The sequence below is a fragment of the Erythrolamprus reginae genome, chromosome 2 (assembly GCF_031021105.1).
Source record: "Erythrolamprus reginae isolate rEryReg1 chromosome 2, rEryReg1.hap1, whole genome shotgun sequence".
NCBI classification, from domain to species: Eukaryota; Metazoa; Chordata; class Lepidosauria; order Squamata; family Dipsadidae; genus Erythrolamprus; species Erythrolamprus reginae.
Genome location: NC_091951.1, coordinates 82,718,543 through 82,745,539, shown reverse-complemented (window position 1 = coordinate 82,745,539; position 26,997 = coordinate 82,718,543). Strand labels below are relative to the sequence as shown.

Below are 26,997 nucleotides of genomic sequence, written 5' to 3'. Positions count from 1 at the left end.
TATTAATTTAACAACTGCAGTCATCTACTTGACAGCTGATGCAAGAAAGGTTGTAAAATGGGGGCAAAATTCATTTAGCAACTCTCTCACTTAGCAACATAAACTTTGGGTTCAATTGTGATCGTATGTTGGGGACTACCTATGTTTTGTTTTTGGTTTCTAAGTCTGATTTGTTAGAAAGAAATGAGGCAATTTCCAGATCACATGTAACACACTGGGCTAAACTAAGTGCAGAATTAGCTTCTTTGATTTCTTCAGTTGCTTAACTAGCAGGAACAGCCAAGTGGGAGCTCCTTTATGATCTCATAATTCTTTGAAGTGCCTTTGTTTTCTGCCCTGTAGTTGCCATTTTGTTATAAATAGGGCAGGAAAGTGAAATATTGTACGCAGGACAGTACTGCAATGTGGATGAAATCTGTATTCCATCTCATAGTTATGTTTTAACATCCCCCATCTGTCTTAATAATTGGCATTTTGTAACTCACGGTCACGGATTTACAAACTTAGTCATCTCAGTTATTGTTTCTCCTATGTCGTTGATTGTTTTTTCACTTGGTTTTGAGTTTACCCTTCCTAATTTACTGTGCTGCCTCATGTATCCTTATGTATCCCAGCCACCAATTAGGTCCCAAAGAATCGGCTTTCTCCAGGTCCCGTCGGCCAGACAATGTTGACTGGCGGGGCCTAGGGGAAGAGCCTTCTCTGTGGTGGTCCCGGCCCTATGGAATGAATTCCCTCCAGAGATACATACCACCCCCTCCCTCCTGGTCTTTCGCAAAGCCTTAAAAACCCACCTTTGCCAGCAGGCATGGGGGCTGTTAGTGATGAGACTGTCTCCGGCCGATATGAGATAGGATTGGATTGGATTAGATGAATGTATGTGAGTGTTCATGGGTTTTTTAAAAAAAATGTTCTTAGCTAATTTTCATATTTTAGAGATACTGTATTAGATTTCTTATATATTGTTATATTAATATTGTACGCTGCCCTGCCTTGCCTCGAGAACGGCGGCATAGAAAATAAATAAATGAAGGAAGGAAGGAAGGAATAAAGGAAGAAAGCCAACCTTCAAAATGCAATGTGAAGAGGCAAGCTCCTATCCCTTTCCTAAAGTTGAGATGTAGAGCGACTGTGTCAGATTCTGAATTCATATTGTGTTTTGGAGGCCAAAGAAAAGACATTGAAAAAAGAACAGGCAACCAGAAACAATGCCAACCAAAGTGCACGGGTGGGTGGGTAAGCAAGATTAGTGAATCCAGAGTTCAATGGTGGCAGGAGTGCAAATCAGTGGAACAAGTGTTCACTATTAACTGCCTTCTATGGTTTCTATGGCAGTATCGTTTAATAATCGAATATATTTAAGAATATTGCAGACCATGTTTCTAGCAGAATGTTTCTTGTTGGCTATTTCATTTGAGTTTCCATAGTAATATAAATATTACACACCAGTGAATATCTAATGCTTGCTCATATATTCAGAGCAAGGGAACAGCCCTTTAATTGGATACTTCTTTTTTTGAATCCATGTGCTGAGCAGGATGGATTGGATTGACTTTTTGATTCTAACACAAAGAATACTTAACAATCCAAGGAAGGAAGTAATTGGAATGTTTCTCCTCTTGCTTTTAAAATAGATGATATTCAGCTTCTTAAAGATGTATCTAGCATTAGATACAGATACATGTGATGCTGTTTCCTGAATCTTTTAATTTCAGTAGAAATTTCAGTAGAAAAGGCCTCAAATTTTATCAAAACCTAAGTCTTTTCAAGAAGTTTGAAAGAACCGGATTGTTTCAGAAAAAGGCAAATTAATTTTCTTCTTCTCTTTTGTTTTTCCACAGAAGCAAGCTATGCAAATAGCACCAGAATTCCTCTTCCTGGTGACAGCCCAGCACTCCAGCCGAACAATTCAGCACCTACCAAGCAAACGGTGCTATCTTGGCAAGCTGCAATTGATGCTGCTAGACAAGCTAAGGCTGCCCAAGGCATGAGCACCACCCCAGCTCAACCTGTAGGATCTTTGTCCCAAAGAAAGCGTCAGCAATATGCCAAGAGCAAAAAACAGGGTAATACATCTAATAGTCGGCCTGCCCGTGCTCTTTTCTGTCTATCCCTCAATAACCCAATCCGAAGAGCCTGCATTAGTATAGTAGAATGGAAGTATCCTTTCACTGGAATTTTGTTGTATCTCCTGCCTGTTCTCTGTGAACATCATATCAGAAAGACACACTTAGGCTCACTGTCTAGAATGGAAGAAATGCAGTAGCACTTAGTACTTTATAGTGGTTGTTTAGAGAAACGTCAACCTGGGCAAACTGCAAGTTATCATGAATAAATTGTGGTGAAAAGTAAGTCCTTCCTGTAGACATGGGCAGGATGTTGATGAGTTCATATACTTTAGATATTCAGATGCTGCTCTGGAATCTTTTAAGGGAGATACTTGGGTCTCCCTTTAAGCTTGATGCTTAGGGTCTTCTTCAGCGAGGAGGTAGTGCTATAGCTGTGAAGATGAGTGGGGGAGGTACAGTTTCTATGGATGTTTTTGAGTTTGTCACTTCTAGTCAACAGGACTGAGCAAGTGATAGCTGGGTAGCATAGTCATGTTTAATTGAAACTGATCCATTGAATCTGTTTTAGTTGGATTTCAGGCCCAAGTAGAGCACAGAGACAGTGCAGTCACCTTTATGGACAATGTGTTGATAGAATGTGACAAAGATAATACATCTTTTCTTCTGATCCTGGATGCTTTGGCAGGTTTTCATATGGTTCATTGTGGTGTCCTTGGCTGCTTTTGGGAAGTGTTGGCATTATTATACAGTTTTTATTCTGTCCCTCATGCTTTTTAACATACTGCTAGGAGGGATTGCAAGAAAGTGTAGGACTGGGTGCCATGCAGGATGCCTGTATCCATTTCCCCCCCTTTTTAATGGTATGGATGATATCTTAGCTGCACTAGATGGTGTTTCTTCTCCTTGAAGAAATGATATGCTATTGGAAGTGCTGATTTTCCTTGGCACAGTATGACAGCATCTTTTGCCAGACTGAAATCATATTGTCCTTAAAGGGTTTATTGCAGGTACTGACTGGTCAACCTTGACTAGGAAAAGCTTTCTCAGTAATGGAGCCATCAGTATGGAGCTCATGAACAAATGAAGTCTAGAATCCTCCCTAATCTGTTTTCTTTTAAGAGTCTAAAAACTTATTTCCACTCCTTGTTCCTTTTATAGTAGCTTTTTAAAAATAATATGGCTGATTTTTCTTTTGATATTTTTATATTTTACATTAAACACTGTTTTGTTGGGTGTTGTAATATACAGCTTTTATAGTCTATTGTAAAGCTTGAAAAAAATATTTTTGGATTTCTTAAGCAATGTTTCAATTTTTATTGTTTGCTGCAATAGTAGACTTGTTGGAATATGTGGGTTATAAATATGATAAATTACCCTTCCCTTCTTAATTAAGTTAGGCTCAGTATGAGCCATTCCAAGCTAATGTTTCTTATGTCCAATGAACTGGCAGTAACTCCCATTAAATAAGTGGTAATTACTTCTTAGAAGAAGTGTAAATAATACCATTTATGTTTCTAATTTCATTTAAATTAATGCATACATTCAATCAGTGTTGAGTTTTCAGTGGAATTTTGTACATGAACTTCATTCTTTCATAAAATATTGGTAACGTTTTGTTATTTAAGTGACATAGCTTTTTCTTAGATTGTTCTCCTTTAAAAACTCATCACTTTGTGCATATGTAAAATTGGTGTACACAAATTGGAATTGTTACAAAAATTCTTTGGAAGAAGGATCACTTCCATCAGTGGAATGGAACTTTTGGATTTAACCCAATGTACTTTATATTATAGTTGGATATTGTTTCTACTGAGGCAGCATTTATTGGGCATATTTTGGGACAATGAACATTTATTTATTTATGTCATTGTATGCTGCCCAATCCCATGGATTCTAGGAGGCTAATAATTTGATCATAAAATGAAACATCTTCCCAAAATTAACCCTCCCTCACCCAAAATATAATCCTCAATATTTGGCAATTAGATTGAAAATCAGGAAATGCATATAATTTGCTACCTTTATGCTATCTAGATTACAAGGCTACCAGTGATGGCTACCAAGATTATTCCAGATTGTATGAAGGTTTCTTAAAGTGATAGGAACACCTTCACTCAAAGAGTTATTGATTACTGTTCAAATCCAGCTTCTTGCCACTTCATGGGAAATATTAACCAACCATGGTTAAATTTAACCATGGTTAAATTCTCTAAATGAGAATTTATGGTAGTAATACTATAGAAAGCCCTCTCTGCTTCCTCAAGATTGGCAGGCTTAAATAATTCAAATATAGCTTCCCAGGATGAAGGGTCAGTCATTTCTATTGTCATTATCTAGATAGAGTCCATCTCCTCTTAAATTTGAGTGATTTTACTGGACAAATGTCTCCAAAATTCACTCAGTATTTAACTAGAGATTGCAAATAGGGATGCTAGAGATTGCAAATAGGGATGGAAGAGCAAACAATGTCAATCCATTGTGACATTGTTATAGAAATGATCTACTTTGTATATTTCATATTGGTTTTATGTCATCACAATATGAGTCATTTCCATGATGATGTCACAATGCACATGATATCATTTACTCATCCATTACTCTTTGCAATTTTCAAAGTATTTGAAGGACTAATTTTAAGAATTTGAAGTCAAGTAACAATATTCAGAATGGAGGATGATCAGCCTCTAGTTACTTTGATGTGATTTCTTGAAATAAAGTAGTAACCAGATAGGCTTTCAAGGAGGTGTTTGGAAAGCACTTCTTTAATGGAAACTATGGACACTTAAATCCAATAAATGTGTGGGTAAATAGGCAGAAATATAGACAACTCTGGCATGTTATTATACTGTTACTTGTACTTGAGTTCCTTTAGTACTAGTGGTAAGCATTGATGGACATGGAGTAGCAAAATTATTTGAAAACATTTTAAGCATTACTGATTTTATAAACATATACAACTTAGATCTATTTTTAATAATTCTACTATAAAAAAATGTAATGTGTAGCAATAAAGACACTGAAAAGCTATTAAGTGCTCAAAGACAATCCAACATGGGAACATAATTGTCTATGGAAGATAGCTGTCACTATTATCAATCACAAAACCAAACAAAATGACAGGAGCATGCCAATTTAACTTCAGAAAAACATTTCTTGTATATAGTGCAAAAATTAACACAAAATAGTACTGTGACAGATATTTCTATGTCTTACAACTGAATGTTCCTTAACAAGATCTTTAAGACCGTTTGACATATTTATATTACTGGCTATTTTTGCCAATTGTGTGGCCTTAGCTGTTTACATCCCATTTCCAGAAGATGATTCTAATTCAACAAACCATGATTTGGTAAGTAGCATTTCTACCTTCATCTTTAAACTGTCTTTTAAATATTTAAAATGTTTTTTGAATTTGCTCAGGTGGCTCTTAAAAGTTAAAAAGAATTGTTTGTGGAGTCAGGTGAAAAAAGTGATTCAACATTTAAACATTGAATTTATTACTTTGATTGAAAAGTCTGATAGGCATATTCTGGTTTCTAAAACAATGAGATGCATTACCAGGAAAATGGTAATTGGATTTATAGGTGGCTGCTGTTTAATTTTACATGCTGTTTGCTGTGTCAGTGTTCTCTGTTCTTTTATATCTGGCTGTCACATGAACTTTTATTTCTCTATTCACTTTGTTTTGATGGTTTCCTTGCTATCAATAGAAAATATTGAATATATTTTCAAGGCAGGAATAATATTCCAGAAAATAATTTTCATATATAATTGTCTTCCTAACCAGATAATCAGATGTCGGTTACATTCGGAAGAATGCTGCTCCTTAAAAGGAAGTGTGTTAGCAGGGAGGAATTCATATAAGTAGATGCATGTTAAAATTATAACTTGGCTTCTGTTAGCGGAAATTGTTTTTTTAATCATGAAAGGATAGTTTCTCATTTATCAGAAAAGTCTTGAAGGAAAAACATTTTTCCCAACATCAGTTGCATCAGTTTTGGAAGCACTCATAATATTTTTATTGAAATAAAATTAAGATAAACTGAAGAAAATATTAAAAATAAAAAATAAGCGCAGAAAGAAAGGAAGGAAGGAAGGAAGGAAGGAATTGCTAAGGGAAAAGGAAAAAAGGAAAATAAATAGAAGACAAAAAAAGCACACACATAAATTCATTCTAGAAGAATTTAAGTATATTTGGGAACAATATACATTGAGCATATTGTCTGAGGCAATAAAAACTGGCTTAAAAAGAATTGAGAGAAGACAATATGACTGAAAAAACAGGCTGTTTTAAATATAGATATAAAATTGACAGGATATGAGTGTGATATTGACAAAAGATTATATAGAATAGGACTTACAAGTTAAACAGGCTAAAATTTTAATAGTTAGTAGGGACACACAAATAAATCATAAGAGTGCCTTGTATACATGGATTTTAACTTAGAAAAGTGACTTGGACAATATTCTTACTTTGGATTTTCAAAAGAGATATGTTATACTTGTGAAAGAATTCTTGAGGAAAAGAAGAGGAAGAAGAAATCAGCTTTTGGGATATTACTGAAAGGAATGATTAAGACCTTGAAAACCAAAGTTAATAAAGTTGATTTATTTGATGAAGGTTAAATTGTTTTTCTAAGAGTTATTAACTTGTTTTTCTTGACTAGAACTCAACCATAAGACTCTTAGGATTTGCTAGGAGATTTGAAATGGGAAGAATAGAATTTTGTTGTATTTTTAAAGAAAATAATAATTTATGGTATTAAAATCGAGGGGAGATAAAAAGAAGATGCTAAATTAATTTGTGGGATATCATTTTAAGGGATTAAATATTAATATTTAATATGTTGTTTCAATAGCTGCTAATGGATTTTTTGGGTTAAGATTCAATGATGAATTTTTAAAGTTTTATTTATAGGTATAAGACAAAAGAAGGGTTTTCTTTGTGTTTTTAGATAAAATGACATGATACTGTATTGTATAAAGAAAAAGAAAAAATATGAAAATTTTAAAGTTAATATATGTATATTGTTATTTCTGGCAACTCTTAATGGAATTTTGCTGATTCAGACTGAAATATGAGGCTTTATTTGCCAAGAGATAAAATATGAGTTAGGGGATAAAGAGATTTTTGGCTGAAATCATTGCCAGTAGATAAAGTATTGAATTATTGAAATTGTTTGTACTTGTGTTGAAGAAAGAGAAAGTCATTCTTTCAGTACATTCATATAATATGCCTGCAGCTAACCATGGTTTCATTGAAATTTTGCCTCGAATCTTCTCGAGTCAAAGGTACAGTTGTGAAGTATCATGGCTTGCTTTCAGGTTGCTGGGTCTTCCAGGTGGAAACTGATAGTTTCTTTTGGCTGCAGTGTGCTAGAAAAAAACCTATGTGGCTTAGACATTGTGAAGGAACCATTGGGCCATTTTCAGCTGGTAATCATGGCAATTGAAAAATAGACTAATTATGTGTGATAACTACCATGCACAACTAAGAACAAAATGGCCATGCCTTTCACCAAAATGAATAAACTATGCCTACATAGGTGGTAGTAATCTCCACTGAATTTAATAGGTTGTTTTAAATTAGATTTGCATTGTTATTTGTCATGTATGTGCAAAAGATACCCAACATTTGAGATTTATGGTTTTATTATGACATATGCAGGTTTTTTAAAAAAAATATCCTGTAGAAACATAGAAACAGAGAAGATTGATGGCAGAACTAATTAAATGAATATATCTATTGGAAATTTTTATCTTTATGCTGGGCTTTCAAAGCTGCAGGATTGAAGGTGTTAGTTAAAATATTAAAAGCCATGTTGTACTGCTATGCTCTTTTTATGTGTTTACAATATTGTGACATTGCTTTCATTATTTGACTCCTCTTGCCCCCTCCCAATACCTCTGTGGTTCTCCCCACTATAATTCAAGCTGCTGATGTATTACAATGACCTTCCCCCTGCTCAGATCTTATATCTATAGCTATACCAATAGCTATAACTCAGGGGTGGGTACTACTTACCTTTCCTACCGGTTAGGATTGCAACATTTTGTGCGTGCATCCTCATTAGCTGGAATCAGCCTGAAACATAGCACATCCGCTGTGCTTCTGGCAAAGGAATAAAGGTCAGTATAAACCCGGGGGCAGCTACCAGTTCAGGTGATCCGGTCTGAACCAGGAGGAACCCACTTCTGCTATAGCTATACCTTCTATACCTATACCTATACCCTACTGTACCGTGTTAGCATTTTGTTTATTGTAGTGGTTAAGACATCAAGCTAGAAACCTTGGGCCATTAATTTTCTCTCAGTCCTAGGAGGGACAAAGGGGCAAACCATTTCTGAAAAACCTTGCCAAGAAAAATTGCAGGTAGTATCCCAGAACAATTGAACAAAAGAGGGAAAAATTACAACATTATCATATTATGACTATGATAATTGGGTTCTGACTTACTTTGCTGCCAGTCCGCTTCCTCATGCGCCACATGGACATGCACACTTTGTGCACACATGCATTCACAGTGCTGAAAACCAAGCTTCTGTGCATCCATGCATTCTGCGCAAAAAACAGTTTCTGTGCGCGTGCAGAAATGAAAAGCAAAGAGGCGTCTATGGTGTTGCTGACATAGCCAGTTCAGGTGCGTGTCCAGCCAGCCATCGCTGCTGGTTCGGTGAGCAGGGGGAAATTCCCGCTACTGGTTCTAAAGAACTGATCTGAACCAGCGGGAACCCACCTCTGGATAATACTCTGTGAGAAGTATTCCATTTGTGTGTAATCATACAGAGAATTCTAATTCTACAGAATCATTTCATACTTCTCTTGCTTTAGATTCAGTCATGATCCTGAGACAATGGAAGTAACTATGAATATTCAGTGATCAGAAATCTGTGATGTGGCACTAATGCAAAGGCTTGTTCCAGACTAGAGGCACATGACACAACTGTATCTCTTATACGGTGAATTGTTTCTGGAAACTTAAGATGAAAAGCCTTCATTTTTGAATGCAGAATGTAGAAGATAGTTGAAAACTGAGAGGATCTAAAGTAAAGCTGCAGCAGTTCAAATGATCAAACCATCCATTTAGTGTTCTGCTTGATGCTATAAAGTGGCCATCCGGATTTGGAAGCTCAGATTTGGAGAAGGAGGCACATGATTGCTACTTCAAATCTAGACATTTGAATAATCCTTGACATGTTGATAGTCGTGTTTTATTGATTGTCTTGCTTTTTGGAGATTATATTGTATCTGTCTATTTATCTAACTATCTGGCTACTGTGTAGCTGTTATACACCTGATTCTTAGATTATTTAAGTGTAACATTTGGGTGACAACTGTTTCATATTTTATTATGGCATAGGTCTTTAAAGACTATCAAATTCTCATATAATAATCTGGGAGATGTACATAGGGGATGTTTTAAAGCTGGTCAGTACAAAATTGTTTATGTTTGTTTTATTGAAAAAATGTCTGTGTACATTTCTGTAGAAAGAAGTCACTGTTGAAAAGCCATTTAAATCTGTTACCTGTTTTATTAGACCATGCTGCATATATATACACAGTAAGTTGGTATGTTTTATATAGGTTTATTTTTTTCAGTATAATACAAAAAATCCAAAGATAAAAACTTGAAGAACAGTGTGTTGGATCAATTATTTAACCCAAAGGATTATTTTGTTTTTAAAACTTTAGCACTCAGATCTTTGCTCTCAGTCTGTTTAGAAGTCTATATAAATAACAAATATTTTTCTTAGTGTTAGTAGGATAGGTCATTTTATACAACATTTAGATTTCATATGTAATGTCTTTTAAGCAAAAACTAAGCTTCCATTTTTCTTATCTGAGTGTTTATTTCTTTCAAACATGCTTTCAGCCCTTAGAATCTTTTGTTTAAATAAATTCAGAGTTACACTGTTTTCCTGGTAACAGCAAATGTGAGTTCTTTTTGGTTTGTACATATATATTTTTAACACAGTTATAAATGCTGTATATGAACACAGATGCCGATACATGTTTCATATTGTACCTTAGCTGTACACAAATTATTATCATGGGTAGCAAGTGTGATGTGGGGCGTGAACACCTTTTTCTGTATTAATGGGACTTCAATCAAAAAGGCGGAGCTTGAATCACAATGTTGTGTCCATCATTTCGCCTATTTTGAAGCCTCTCGTGGCAATGATGTTTTTTCAGTGATTATTTTGAACATTAAGCTAATTTGAACAATATGCATTTTAATTTCTTTTCAAAACATGTAACAGCAAACTTGATTGACTGCAAATGAGGGTGTGGGAAGTACTGTTCATGGAACATACAGATAATAAGGATTTGCACAATGTAATCGAGAAAAAAATGGTTAGAAACTGCAATTTCTTGTTAGAAAAAAGAGTGCTGCAACAGATCTATCCCCTGTGTCTCTGTGTGTGTGTGTGTGTCAGTGTGTGTGCAGTGCGTCAGTACTTAATTACTGTGTTATAATCCTGCATATATTTACATTGTCAAATTTAATACAAAGACTGTGCCTATACCTTTAAATCAGAGGTGCAGTCTTTTACAGAATAAAACTGCATTTGGCTTTTAGGTGGTATAGTCTCTGGACAACCTTCTACCTAAAATATTTTTAAAGGCAGGATTTCTAGTATTCTAAACTTTAAAAGGATCTGGATAAGTCATTGACATGTTAATGAACTGGAATTTTATGGATTTTAATGATAAAAATGTAAAGATTTACGTAACGTGAAGATTAAAAAATGCTTTTATATTGTTGTGATTTTGTTTTATTGTCAATTCCTGGTTTACATTCCAAATCAATGATACTGTCTTTTACAATAACTGAAGACTTTAAAAAAAAGGAACAAGTTTTGTTTTTGCTGACGCAATGCTCTAGCTATATAATTGATTATATGGTGAATTGCTCACTTTACTAAAGAATATTCATCTTTATTCATGTCGGCTTCTTAGGTGGCTTATACAGTAAACTTTAAAATTTAATCTGTTTTCCATAAAGACAATCAAGGGACTATAAAGGAAGCCAACCAATTGTAGAGTTTTAAAAAAAATTACAAGAAAGGTTAGATTAATCAAATTACATGCATACAGTAGTATGAATGACTTTGATAATGTTCATAACTGAAATCTTTCATCCATTTAAGGTCATGACATATGTTTCTAAAATGACAATCCTGTTTTTATCTAATAATAGTGAAGGTCAGTTGTTTGAGTCATGTTAGTTATTTGCTGATACATTTTTCAGGAGGTGCAGTCTGAGTACCTATCATCTGTTTTCTTCTATAGTTGTTTGTCAGACATTCCATTCCATAAAATTAATAAATAGTACAAGAACTGTTGTAAGAAGGCTGCAGTGATGTTGTAAATAAAAACCAGCTGGTGCTATTGTGACATTGCTGGAAGGAGGGAAAAAGTCAGCCTGTAATATTGACAGTTTCAAGGTGATGGATTTTTTATTAAAGGGAACATTTTTTTTAAAAAAAGAGAAAACTCATATACTATGTTTATAAATAGAGGAAAGGAGAAGGCAGGCCTGCCACGAAGACCAAAAAACAACCTTGGAGGAACTCTTCTCTTTTTTCCAACCAAGCCATTTCTACCCACCAGTATGTGGGAAAGATTCGCCAACCCACCTTTGTGTAGAGGTTCAGGTGCTGGATGAAAAGCAGGCCCCAATTCACTTTCAGATAGAGCAGGGCTGTCAAACTCAATGCCATTCAGCCTGTGAGTGCTTAGATCGGGCCCACAGGGCCAACCTGGAAACAGCGAAGGACCTACCTATGGTGCCACTGCCAGTGAAAATGGACTCCCGAGCTCCATTTTTGGTTGCAGGAAGCATTGCATTGGTCCAGAATGCAGTTGTGTGAGTGATTGTGGGTGCACTTAGGTACACTCACATTACACCAATCCTCCACGAGCTGCACTTGCTGCCTATTAGTTTCTGGGCTCAATTCAAGGTGTTGGTTATTATTGCCTTTAAAGCCCTACATGGCTCACGGCTAGGTTATCTCCGAGGCCGCCTTCTACCTCATAGTTCTCAGTGACTGGTATGGTCTCTTCCAGGTCCTGTCAGCTAAACAGTGTTGACTGGTGGGCCCATGGGGAAGGGCCTTCTCTGTGGCTGCTCTGTCTCTCTGGAACCAACTACCCCCTGAGATCCAGACTGCTCCCACTCTATTTGCCTTCGGGAAAGCATTGAAAATCTGACTTTTCTGGCAGACTTGGGTCCGTTGATCTCACAATTTTATGAGGTCCGGCCTTGAATAATATGTACATATGTGGTTTTTAACTGTTTTTTTCTTATTTTTTAATGATGTTTTTAAATGTATTTTATATCCTGTTGTAAGCCACCCAGAGTCCTTCGGGAGTTGGGTGGCATAGAAATAAAATAAATAAAATAAAATAAAATAAATTGCAGCCAAAAACAGAGCTTGGGAGCCTGTTTTTGCTAGCAGAGCATCACCACAGATGCCCCCAACATGTGACATTGAGCTGACCACGCCCACCATATCCACACCCCTTGGACCCCCCAGGTCAAACACAACCCTGATGAGGCCCTCAATGAAATCAAGTTTGACACTCTTGACCTAGAGAAACTCACAGGATAACTCAGAGCCAATTTCATTCTTTCAGCTTTAGGGATAAAAGGGAGGAAGATTTCTATGTCAACCATCTTAAACTCCTGGAGAAAACCAATAACAAATCTAATAAATGTAGGAGATTCCAAACCATCATTGTGCAGTCATCCTAGTAATTAGTGGGTTGCACTTACCTGCAAACCGGTGTGCTGCATGCGCATCCTCTTCATTCGGGTGTGCCTCCATGTGACTTTGCTTCTGTGCATGTGCAGGAAGCAAAAATGCACCGAATCTCACAGGGAGACATTCACGCGCGCACAATTTCAGCAATCTTTTACTTCTGTGCATGCGCAGAAGCAAAAAATCTCATGTGTGTGAGCATCCCCTCTTGATATTTTTCTTCTGCGCAAGCACAGGAAGCAAAAAAGCTGAAAATTTCAGGAAAAAAGCTGGTGCCGCCCGATGGACCTGCAACGGAGTGGTCACGTGCAAATTGCACAATCTGGTGGCCGCTAACCAGAACGGAGCAGCCTACTGCACTGTTAGGAACCCGCTATTAGTTACAGGAATAACTATATTTCTGATTTTTCTTTAATGTTATTATAACATTAAATCACAATTATAATGTTATTATAACATTAAGTCACAATTCAAAGTGTTGGTTATGACCTAAAAAGCCCTTCATGGCACTGGACCAGACTATCTCAGGGACCGCCTTCTACTGCACAAATCCCAGCGACCAGTTAGGTCCCACAGTGGGTCTTCTCTGGATCCTGTCAACCAAACAATGTCGCTTGGCCGGACCCAGGGGAAGAGCCTTCTCTGTGGCGGTCTCGGCCCTCTGGAACCAACTCCCCCCAGAGATTAGAATTGCCCCCACCCTCCTTGCCTTTTGTAAGCTGCTTAAAACCCACCTCTGCCGCCAGGCATGGGGGAGCTGAGATACACTTCCCCCTAGGCCTTTACAATTTTATGCATGGTATGTCTGTATGTATGATTGGTTTTTATATAATGGATTTTTAACTGTTTTTAGTAGTGGATTATTGTTATATACTGTTTTATTACTGTTGTTAGCCGCCCCGAGTCCGCGGAGAGGGGCGGCATACAAATCCAATAAATAAATAAATAAACAAACAAACAAACAAACAAACAAACAAACAAACATTAAATCAGTAGGTGAAGCTGACAGGAACTAAGGCAAACTTCGGAAGTGAACAGCAAATAGCAACCTTTATTTCAGCACTACAGAAACAGAACAGAGAACAGGCATCTTGACAGCTCCTTTTATACTGGAGACATCAAACTTTCAACCAATGATAGGGCTTCAATTTCCTGCTTGCCAGCTGCTCTTATCAGAGCCAATCAGGTTGGACTAGCAGGCAGTGTGGTTGTAACTATGAGGACTTAACAATAATAGTACAATATATTATTAGATACTACCTACCTTGTTTTAGGTGATATGTATTTTTTTCATTGATATTTTTATTTCATAGATATTTTAGATTTATACTTGCACAGTTAATTAACTCTCATCATCATCATCATCATCATCATCATCATCATCTTGGTTTTTATTAGATTTCAGAAAGTTAGCATTCGATCCCACACCTGCCTGAACTTTGGTACAATGCCATATCACAGTTCTGTTGAGAATTGTTCCCTTCTCTCTTCCTTTATACAATGCAGATAAGAATCCAAAGAATCTAATGACTGGTGCTTCTTAAGTAATGAACATTGTTGATGGTATTTTCCTTTCTGTTTTTATATCCCTTGGCTTTCTTCCCAGATATGGTTTAACTCTATTATTTTAGTGAATGCCTCTTCTTATCTTTCTTTGTGCTTCTCACTCTGGGTTCTTTCTTGACTTCTGTTAAGACTTATTATTTCTCCCTTATGTTCTGCTTTGAAGGGATAGCTTTGTTTCTTGGAATCTACAATGATAGGGAGCATGAATTTTGGCTCTTCAGGAGGGATGATAGGTATAATTGCTGCTGCATTATGGCGTTGAGGTATATGCTGATTATAGCAAAATAAAATTTTGGATCAGTGCCTTGCTTCAATGATATAATATACAGAATAATCCTTTTTATTATATACAAAGTGATATTTTTTCATTATTTGATGGAGGTATTATTTGAAAAAGAAAATCAGTTTAAGAAACCATTCCATTCAATTCAGGACATTGGGGATCGATGCTGATACTAGTGAGGACAGGAAATCTTGAATTTCAACTTCTATCCTTCACATGGCCAATGTTTACAGAAGATGAGAGCTGTAGTCCTGCCAGTACTAAAGCACCATACATTGTCTGTATGTATACTATTCACTTGAGATCCTGAAACAAGAAACAGATGTTCAAATCCCTACTCATAAAATCCTAGATGAATTTAGGCAAATCTCACCCTAATTAACTTTGGAGTGTTGCTATGATGTTCAACTTCTGCTCTGCTGAGACCATTTGCAAAGAAACTCTTGTGTGCATTATATTAATGTGAAATGTGTTCGTGATAATGAATACTTTTTTGTTGTACTTTCTGTCTCCCTGGGCTGTTTCGATATCTACTATGTTAAGAACAAGAACAAGAAAGAGTATGCAAACTGGAAAATTATAACTTGAGATACTATAATCAGGATCTGGCCCTTCATAGAAGAGGCAGGGTGATTCTATAGTAAAAAATGTATCTGGAAATAACCTTGATAATAACGTGAATTTAAAGTCAGTTGTGTACATGCCTAAAAAGTAAATTTTGTTTAATAAGGTTTTGCTTCTCAATAATACAGATTAATTGCCAACCTAGGAATTGTGTATGTTACTGCTATAGTTTATTGTTTTATGACAGTCAATAAATAAACAAAGTAGAATTTTTACTCTTATTAAGTTAAAACTAAGCTATATTGCACAATGAAACTCATAACTGCATTTATCATGACTATATATTTATATTCTATTCCAGAGTCATTCTGGAATTGGATAGCACCAAAGCTGATTTAAATAAATACACCTACATTTAAAAAAATATTATCTCAATGCTTTTCATATAGAGCAGCTTTGATTGTAGGAAGGAAGCATACCATCAAACAGATAACAATTTACTAAAGAATAGTCACTGATCTGAGACTCGGAGTCACTAGGAGTTAGACAGCATATACATTTCATACATTATTCATGTTATTATGATTTGAACAGCAGTTTTCTTGGTTATAACTTCTGTGCTATATCAAAACATTCTTTTCTTGCCACTGTTTGACCAGGTTCCAAATATATTATAAATTGTAATTGTTTCAGTGTTTAGATATGCATATACTGTATCCCATAAAATTACAAAATGAAACCTGAAGCAGCTCCCTGTTTGTGTGCCATAAGACAACAATGTTAGTCAGAATGACAATAAATAGGTGTAAATTAATTCTTCAAGTTATCCAAAGGTTTTTTTCCCTCCAGGAGAAAAAACCCTTTTATTTTGCACAGGGTTATCAGTTTTGAAAACAGCTGATTGCTTTTTCCAAATTAATTGACAAGCATCTTCATCAGGCATATTTTATCCCAAGATGAATTTAAGTATTAGTTTCACTGTATTAGAGAAAAGTAAATATAAGAGAATTTTTGATTTCCATAAGGCATATTAAATGTGCTTCTCCTGTATCATCCATCTGCATCAAGGTCCATTGCTGGCTTCTTTTGCTATCCATTATTTTCCACCACCCCATGAATATTTTGTTATGGGACCTCTTATAAATCAAATTATTGATTTAATAAGGGTTACTGTTTTACTTTCAGGAAATATAACACTATGCAATGCATACGTTTCACCATACAGTCTTCAGATTGGTTATATGCCTTCAAGTCGATGGAGTCTTAGTGATGATGTAGATGGGTTTTCTCTAGCAGGATTTATTCCCAACTTGGTCCATCATATCTTTCAGTAGTGCACCCATTACTGCCATAACTGAGTTCACCCTGTGTCCATCCACCTTGCTAAGATTCATCATCTTCCTTTTCCTTTCACTTTTTCCAGAATTACAGCTTTCTTAAATGTTACATTATTACAGCCAGTCCTCAACTTGTTCATTTAGTGACTATTCAAAATTACAATGCCACTGAAAACATTTTTCAGCATCCCCATGGTCATGTGATCAAAATTCAAATGCTTGACAAGTGGTTCATATTTATGATGTTTCCTTGTGTCCCCAGGTCTAGTGATCCCCTTTTGTGACCATCTGACAAGCAAAGCTAATGGGGAAGCTAGATTCACTTAACAACCATGTTACTAACTTAACTGCAGTGATTCACTTAAAAACTGTGGCAAGAAAGTTCACTTGGCTGTCTTGCTTAACAACACAAGTATTGGGCTCAATTGTTGTTGTAAATTGAGGACTACCTGTATACTATTTTGACTTTGGCTTACTGTTATCAACACTGAGTTACACTGTTAGTCTTTTACTACAACAAAAGTTGGCCTTCGCCGGGTCCCGTCGACTAAGCAATGTCGTTTGGCAGGACCCAGGAGAAGAGCCTTCTCTGTGGCGGCCCCGACCCTCTGGAATCAGCTCCCCCCAGATATCAGAGTTGCCCCCACCCTCCTTGCCATTCGCAAGCTCCTTAAAACCCACCTCTGTCGTCAGGCATGGGGGAATTGAAATTTCCCTTCCCCCTAGGCTTATAGAATTTATACATGGTATGCTTGTATGTATGAGTGGTTCTTTAAATTGGGGTTTTTTAGATTGCTTTTAATATTAGATTTGTTTACATTGTCTTTTTATATTGTTGTTAGCCGCCCTGAGTCTTCGGAGAGGGGCGGCATACAAATCTAAAAAATAAAAAATAAATAAATAAATAAATATAAATAGATAGCAAACCTGACAGACAATGTTAACGAGTTGGATAATGGAACATTGTCAAGCAAGCAAACAAGCTCAGTTAGTTCCACAAAGGCTATTCAGTTTTAAAGGTCTGAAATTTAAATAACAGAGATACTGAACTTCATTAAAATGTACACATCCACAATGATGCAAGCATGATGGATATTCTACCACATATTAGAATGGAAGTCATCAGCCAACAGGAAGCCATCTGCCAGTTGTAGTGCTGCTGAATGTAATGTGATTTTGACAGATGGCTAAATCTATGGTTGTACCGTTTCTCAGAACTCACTCTGGGCTTTCTTCCCATTCCCTCTGCACAACCCTGATCATGATTCTCCCTCTAAAGAGTTTGCAGTCCCTAGAGAGTTACCACGTACAGTACAGTTTCAACCCCCTTATAATAAAGCTATCAAATCTCACAGGTAAAATCCGGACAAACGATAGATGGCAATAAAGAGATACAGAATACTCTTCCTTGCTATCTAATGGTCATCTGGAAATGGAAATTATAATCTACAATTTGGCCAATTATTTAAATAGTGCCATGTGTTTATCTTTTAAGATGATGTCTAAGGCTATAGGACTGACTTCTTCAGAAAATAACTCAGCTCTTGAAAAGAAGGAAACTTTAAAATATTCCTGGTGATGAAGCCAGATGGCTTAGTTAACAAAATGTATGCCATTTTGGTCCTTGATGAAGGAACAATGCACCTCTCTATTCTTGGAGAGAAAGAGGGAGACTGCTGGTCTTTTTTCTGTGCATATAGAGAAATACATTATGATACTTAGGAATTAGATAATGCCACATTGCTGGGCCACTTAGCCTAATTCAGATTTTATAATTCAGTTAGTTTTCAGTACCTTCTTGGCACAGAAGTTGAGTGAGATAAAATAGATTTGTGTAGCACTACCAGCCAAATCAACAATCTCTATAGCAATCCCACAGACACCTACCAATCACAATTGTAAGTTGTTTTGATTTGTAAGACTTTTTGATTGTTGAACTCAGTGTGTAATTGCACTTGGCCAAATTCAATGTCAAAGGTAAAATATTGATATTAGGGACAGTAGGACTTAGTATTATTGCTCTTTTTCTGTTACAAAGTCAGTTCTGCCACTTATATTCTGGCAGGCCTGTACTAGGAGTGTAGATATATCTGAAAAGAAGTTACAGTGACATGTTCACAATGTAGGCTAGGTAGATCTATGTTAGACAAGCATTCAGCAACAGACAGAATCTAATAACATTTTTGCACTAGACCAGCGTACGCTGTCACCCAAAATCCAATGTTTCTTGAGTTCAGGTTTGCAATTTAAAAGTGGTGAAAAATATTTCTGGCAATATTTTAAACTAAAGCATCTACAGTTCTCCCAATCTCAATGCTAATTGTTTATGTGATCAGGTAAAATTTCCCTTTCTGATTACAAAATGCCATAATAAAGAAACCTACCAATTAGTCTAATTAGATTAAATTCATGGCTTTGCCTTGGATTTTGATGTTATTTTAATTATCTTTATTAAGGGGTATCTCTAAAGATGATTTGCCCCATTTCAGTTTTAGCTCAAAATGGATATATTCACACACAAAGTTTTATAAATTTTTGCAATATGCATTCTAACTAACATTCTATTCTGTAAATAAATTACTAACTTTGCATCAAAGTACCAGATGATTATTTAATATTAAGGGGTAAAGATTAAGTTTCTTGTGAATCACAGAAATACAGAAAAAACAATGTTCTTCCTTAATATAACAGCACCTACCTTCTCACAGTTTCCATAAACCCATAGGAACCATAATGTAACCTGACTAAATGTAGCTATCAGGGAGAGTAAATAAAAGCTAACTTGATATTAGCACCAACCTTGCAGGCTTTACTTCCCAATAAGCAGGTGGCTGAACAAACAATATACAGTATAACCCAGCATTTGGGGGCGGGGAAGCGGGAAAACCTGATTTGCAATTACTTCCACATTGAGCTGCTCTACTAAGCTCCTTGGAAACCTCAATCTGTGATGCATATTATTTCTTGTTTGATAAAAGGCTCCGTGCTAAAAGCATGCCATATCACACCTGAATGCAGTTATCTGCACTGGTTTTTCACTTTGTCTCTTAAATGTAACTAAGAGGGTTGCTTACACTGAGGCATAGTTCCTGCAGAGATTGCCTTTTGACATAGTGCTAAAATAGCTGAGGGCAAAACCCAAGGTCTTCTGGATCGAGGTGTTAAAATACCAAATTGGGCATGGCCTCTGAATCTGATGCAGACTCTTGACTTTCCAAATTAAAAGAAATTGAAATACTTGCTTTAAAAGTGGCTAATAAATTAAGTCTCAAAAGATTCCAGACCTAAAAAAGATGGAACTCATTTCCTTTTAATTGTGGCGGTTTACAATGTATAAATCTGTTCTAATACTAAGTGTAAAATGTTCCAATGTAAAAGTTTCAGATAAATCCTTGTCTTCAAAGAGCTGAAATCCCCAATTCAGCATGCCAATACTGAATGCAAACTTACTTGTTTAGATGTATCAAATCTGCAGAACTCCACAAAGGATATATTGCATGTAGCTCAGATTAGCTTTAATTAAACAACCTAGTCCAGATTCCACACTGTTGTTACCTTTAGCCCCTGGACCTCAATTTATTTTGTTAATTTTGGTAAATATATCTATATAAATGATAATATTAAAATCGGTAGTAGTCTTACTACTGATTTATTTATTGGATTAATAAATTAAAAAACATATACAACTAGGCATATATTTGCTGTACAGTGTTCCCTCGATTTTTGCGGGTTCGAACTTCGCGAATAGCCTATACCACGGTTTTTCAAAAAATATTAATTAAAAAATACTTTGCGGTTTTTTCCCTATACCACGGTTTTTCCCACCCGATGACGTCATTCGTCATCGCCAAACTAATAATTTTTTCAAATAAATAACAAAAAAAATAATTATTGTTAATAAATAATTATGTTTATAAATATCAGGATCACTAAGTGTCTTATTCAATGGTGAGTATCAGTAATAATGGTGAGTAAATGGTTGTTAAGGGAATGGGAAATGGTAATTTAGGGGTTTAAAGTGTTAAGGAATGGCTTGTGATACTGTCCATAGCCAAAAATGGTGTATTTACTTCCGCATCTCTACTTCACGGAAATTCGACTTTCGCGGGTGGTCTCGGAACACATCCCCCGCGAAAATCGAGGGAACACTGTATTTCAATATTTGGCCTGGCTCTGAGAATAATTAGTTTTCTTTGTACTATAATTGGTGTGTATTTTATTTTATGCATTTAAATACTGTTTTCCCTGAGAAAGGGATCTTCTCAAATCAAATCTCTTTTGATTTTATCAAAACCTCAAAGGAGCCCATTGTAGGAGAAGATTAAGAATTTCTATTATAGATAGAAAATCTGATGCATCCAGATTAGATTGTAGGTAATCATTACTTAACAACTGTTCATTTAACCAACTATTTGATGTTATGGTAACCCCCCCAAAAAGGTACTTGAAGTTACATCTGCTGCATTCCTCCTTTTCCATCACATAATCACATTTCAGGCTTGGCAACCAGCTTACCTTTATAATTTGCATTTGCATCCCTCAATCACATGATGTTTAAGATATTGGACAATCACTAAGGAAATGGCAGTACTAGTAAAAAGCAATGCGATGGGAGAATTTAGAGAAATAAAAAAAGCAGCAATAGAAAGTGCTCAGGCAGTAATAGTTTTGGGTTGAAAGGATGCGACAAAATGGACAATGCAAAATTGGTATAGGTACATGGTGGATCATATTCAATTTGAAATCATGGAAAAAAGGATAAATTTGGATAATGAAACTGATTTGGGACAGCTGATGGGACGGTGGGACAAGGTAAGACGATATATGACGAGCAGAATCCGAGACCAAGCTACAAGAAATAAATTAGAATCACTCTATAATATGTAGACAGATATATTGCTCTTGGGTTAAGTGGATTAAAAAAGAAATACCCCCAATTTGGTGGTGGGGAATGTGTGTATGTCGGGGTGGTGGGCACAATTCACAATTCACTACGCACTGTTATATGTTGTGTGATTTTAAATTGTTAAAAATCAATAAATAAAATTATAAAAAAAAAAAAAGATATTTGAGAACAGATCCATTTAACAACTGCAGTGACTCACTGAATAATCTGATTTTCCTAAGAAACATGATGACTCACTTCACAACTATCATAAAAAATAGTTGTAAAATCATTGTGATCATGTGGTTAATGACCGCAATGATTTATGACTAAAATTCTGGGCTCAACTGTGGTTGTTGAGGACTACCTCAACCTCTTCAATGTGTATTGTGTATTGGACAAAATAAAATAAATAAATAAATAAATAAATAAATAAATAAATACCTGTAGTACAACTCTCATAATGATTGATTTTATTGATCAGTGATAGGGATGATGACACAGATTATAATCTAAACAATTTCAAAGGGAATAGGTTACCTATATCCACTCTAGTCTTATAAAAGGACTATTAGATCTGAAAAAAAATACTGTTGATATTGCCATTTGGATTTTTGTATCTGAGATAAAATTGCCCAACCTGTAGAATATGAGTTACAGGATACTATTGTGTACAATTGGTTTGAAAGAAAACCACTTTATTTTGCTGTTATTCACCCAGAGTACCTTTGGAATAGCATGTATATATACTGAAATGAATGACTGACTGACTGACTGACTGACTGACTGAATGAATGAATGAATGAATGAATGAAAGAAATTGTATTAATATTTCCTTCAAAATGAATAGTTATTGAAAACCAAGAGACTTCCTTTTCTTCTTTAGGGTCCTATAACATGGGATGCATCCTGTTATTACACATAAAAATTTGGAAAAAACAAAAGGTCATGCAACACAGTGCTGCCTATTTAAATGCCAAAAGAAGTTATTCTACTTCAAAATATTAATAATACAGTGAAAAAACTTTTGTGTTTAGTGTGTGTGTGTGAGTGTGTATGCGTGGGTGTATCAGAATGGGGGGGGGTTGCACTTATGTGCTTATTCTTATTTTTGCACTTATGCATTTATTCTTCAAAATTAAAATATTCAAAATATTATCCTCATACAACATCCTCCTGAGTAACTAAGGCTGAAATGTACTTATGGAGTCACCTAATTTGGAAGGGAAGAACATTTTACCGGCAAAAAAGTGTCTGACTTGTCTATTTGCATATGACCCCTGGGTTTCCACAGTACCTAAAGCTACATCAAAAGTTATTTGAACAAGTCTCATCTCTGATCCACAGAATCAAACATCTGATTCCTGCCTGTTATACTTTAGGTTGCCATTAGAAGCACATCAGTGTTTCCTACTTGAAAGTTGGCAGTCTAATATTGCTTTATTGGCCAGATGTCTCCCCTCCTCCAATTTGGCCAGCAGTTATTTAAGCTGCTATTCTCCATCCTGGCATCTTCCAGCTATACCAGAACTGCAGTTGCTTCCCTAAAACTTCCAGAGTTCCTAGCTGTAAAGGTATTTATACCAGTAAATGAAGAGGCTTAAGATATAAAATGTATTGGGAAGGTATGATAGGTGAGCATAGAATAATGCTTGAATATGGAGAATTTTACATAGGTTTCAGGTTGTAAATCACTACGTGATATTATTTTTCTTTGTCTGTCCGTCCATCCATCCATCCATCCATCCATCCATCCATCCATCCATCTATCTATCTATCTATCTATTTCTATTTGTTTGTCAAACATGTATAAGATAACAGGTATAGGTATACACATAAATAAAGTAAGTATAGATAAATGAGGACAATAGAAATGGGGACTGTAGGCATGATGGTGTGCTTATGATCACTTAGAGATGATGTAAGGGGTGAGGTTCCCTTACAGAACTTTTAGGAATGGGGATAGGTCGAGAGTAGACAGTCTTAAGATTAAAGTTTTGGGGAAGACACCACAGAGTCAGGTACTGCATTCCGAGCATTGATCACTCTATTGCTGAAGTTGTATTTTCTGCAGTCGAGTTTGGCTTACATTGAGTTTGTCTCTATTGTGTATTGTTGCGGTTGAAGCTGAAGTAGTCATTGACAGGTAGGACATTATGGCAGATGATTTTATGAAATACATTTAGATTGGTTTGAAGTCTTCAAACTGACAAACCAACAAACCAGTTTGAAGGCGATAACTACTATTTACCTAACTAGATTTCAGGAAAAAACATATAAAATCAATTGGTAATTTGTCTTCTGAAAGGTTCTGTTGGTATTTCATAAATTTCATAGGCAAGCTGAAGTGCCCTTAAGACATCTTAAATTTAAATCATCAGCGAACTTCTAATAGAAGGAAGGTAGAAGTGGAGATATTTTTGTTATCCCCAACTAGCCAGTGTTATAGTGCTACATAATTCCTTGAACCAGACTGGATGTCAAGCCTAAGAGCAGAATAAGAGCAACATAATGCAGGTTAAGAGTCAAAGAATTGTGTCCTGTAGAGCAGGAGTCCCCAACCTTTTGGACCTCAGGGACCACCAAGATCATATTTTTATATCCCGCGGACCACCAAATTCATAATATTAAGTCCCACAGACCACTAATATGAAAATACATTTGTAAAATAATAATCAGAGAACTTCCATCTAATTAATATTAACATGAAATGCACCTATTTAACATTCAAAATTATAAATGCTTATTTAATTATAACAAAATATTTAAAGGTTGTTTAATCGTAACAAAATTATTAAAGGTAGTGTAATGGTTACAAAATAAACGCATTTAACAGTGAAGCTTATTTAACAGTGGCTTGCTGATGTTGGGAAAGTCAGTCCCATATTACAGAACTGTAGCTGTAGTCCCTTTCCTTCCCCCCTACTTTCCCTTTTCCTTTCCTCTCCTTCCTCTCCTTTCCTTCCTCTCCTTTCCTCTTCCTGGATTGGATTAATTGCACTTGGCCATATCTGGCCCAGGGCCCAAGATTTCTCCATAGACCACCAAATTTTTCTCACAGACCACCAGTGGTCTACAGACCAGAGGTTGGTGACCTGTGCTGTAGAAGAAGAAAGAGTTGAATGAGCAATACACTTGGAAAGTGCAAGTTGTAGAAGAAGGAGAGCCATTGTCATTCTTGAGGGTGTTATTGGGGGTTCCTGAATGCTGCGAACTTTAGCTTTGATAACTTCTCAAAAGCTCTGGGTGAGAAAAAGTCTTATGCTATTTGTTTAGTGACAAAAAATTAAAAAAAGAGATTATTTTAATCCCTTATCCCCTCTTTCTCATAGCAAATTATCCTGCTTGGGGAAATTAGGCACACTGGGGTTTGCTCTCTATCCAATCTTCTGTTTTTCATGGTTACTTTGGAAATAGGAAGAGGATTTTGTATCTTTGTACTGAAGCAACTGCAATTGGAGTATAACAAAAAAGAAGAGAACCTAAGAAAACAGAAGAGAAGCTAGCCCTTTTTAAAAAAATTCTGTGGCTTTAAAAGAAGGACTCAAAAATGAATGTTTGTGTGGTATAAAGTGGGAGCTCAAGTCAGAGATAAATTACCATCAGGATTCTTCATTTGAAAATCGAAAACTAGAGCCTTTGGAAATGACATTAGGTAATCTAATAGTAAAACCTCCTCTAGGCTTTAAAAACAATAAATAGACAGCCTTCAGCGTTGGCAAGTGCTGGATCAGATTTAAAAAGTTTTAAGCTAAACTGGAGGCGAGAAGAGAAACCTTTATACCACCATAATTATTAAGTATTGAATACCATTCCTGCCCAAATGTCAGAAGTTCACATTTCCCTCAAGTTCAGTGTATTTTTGTATGTACAGTGTTCCCTCGATTTCCGCGGGGGATGCGTTCCGAGACCGCCCGCGAAAGTCGAATTTCCGCGAAGTAGAGATGCGGAAGTAAATACACCATTTTTGGCTATGGACAGTATCACAAGCCTTCCCTTAACACTTTAAACTCCTAAATTACCATTTCCCATTCCCATTATTACTGGTACTCACCATTGAATAGTGATCCTGATATTTATAAACATAATTATTTATTAACAATAATTATTCTTTTTGTTATTTATTTGCAAAAATTATTAGTTTGGTGATGACGTATGATGTCATCGGATGGAAAAAACCATGGTATAGGGAAAAAACCGTGAAGTATTTTTTAATTAATATTTTTTGAAAAACCGTGGTATAGACTATTCGCAAAGTTCGAACCCGCGAAAATCGAGGGAACACTGTATATCTAGAAGAGGCATGGTGGCGTAGTGGTTAGAATGCAGTATTGCAGGCTAATTCTGCTGATTGCCGGCTGCCAGAAGTTTGGTTCTCACTGGCTCATGGTTCTGAGATTGGTAAAATGAAGACCCAGATTGTTGGAGGAAATATGCTGACTCTGTAAACTGTTTACAGAGTGCAATAAACAACTATGAAGTGGTATATAAGTGCAACTGCTATCTATATATAGGGAAGTCTGGTCTGGGATCCTGGTCACTCTTTTTGAAGAGATCATGTGTCATAGGCTACTTGGGATTTTATCCTTCCTTATTAGAGCTATGATCCTCCCTCTGGAAAACAAATTATGTGTGGCTCCTAATATATTGGACAATTTTCATTTTATTTCCAACCTTTCCTTTTTTGGAAAAAGTTTTGAGAAGAATGTCATAATACAACTTCAGAGAATTCCAGAGGAAAATGAAATATCTGGATCTTTTGTAGTCAGGCTTTAGGTCTGGGTATGGAGCTAAAGCAATAGTGATAATACTTAGAGATGACTTGTAGTTGCAGTGTGATGAGGATGGAAACCTCCCCTACCTCTCCCTAGTTTTCAGGACAATTGTTTATGGTATACTTTTGGACTGGACCGGTAGTTAGGAACCAGGGACATGGCACTTTGGTGGTTCTACTTCTGTCCAAGATTGGTTATAGTCAGTATTGATGGGAACATGATAATTAAATCTAGTTCATGGATCCTCAAGGTTTCATACTTTTCCTGATGTTGTTTAACATTTACATAAACCTGCAAGATCATTCACTGGCATAAGACTAATTCTAAATTTATTGGAGATACTCTGTAATAGATATTTACCCCCAGCCAACCAAACTAGGCAACCAACTCTAGGCTACTGGGTGCCTAGACCCTTTAGACATCTATATGGGGAAGAATAGTCTTCAGCTTAACACAAGAAAAGCTGAGTGGTTTTAGGGGATCTTCCATTGTTAGACCTCAGTGGGTTAGTATTAACCCAGATAGAACCAGTGTATAATTTGGAGATCTTCCTTGATTCATAGATCCCTTTTGAAGAGTAGCTGATAGTTGTGGGCAGGAGATCCTTTGCTAATGTTTATCTTATAAGCCAATTGCAACCTTTTCTCACTTTAAAAGCATTGCTCACCATCATTTATGCCATGGTCATCTGGGCAGATAAACGTATACCTCACTATAGCAGTATTACATCACTAATCTGTGAGCTGCACTA

General features: G+C 36.1%; 1 protein-coding gene across 2 annotated transcripts in view; it reads left to right on the top strand.

The window, feature by feature from the left end:
* Positions 1–26,997, top strand: part of CACNA1D (calcium voltage-gated channel subunit alpha1 D) — a 277,357-nt gene that overhangs the window by 5,077 nt on the left and 245,283 nt on the right. For both annotated transcript variants that reach the window (XM_070738512.1, XM_070738513.1), the window contains exons 2-3: positions 1,842–2,160; positions 5,313–5,418. In XM_070738512.1, the coding sequence (XP_070594613.1) occupies positions 1,842–2,160; positions 5,313–5,418 (425 nt within the window). The remainder of the gene's footprint in view (positions 1–1,841; positions 2,161–5,312; positions 5,419–26,997) is intronic.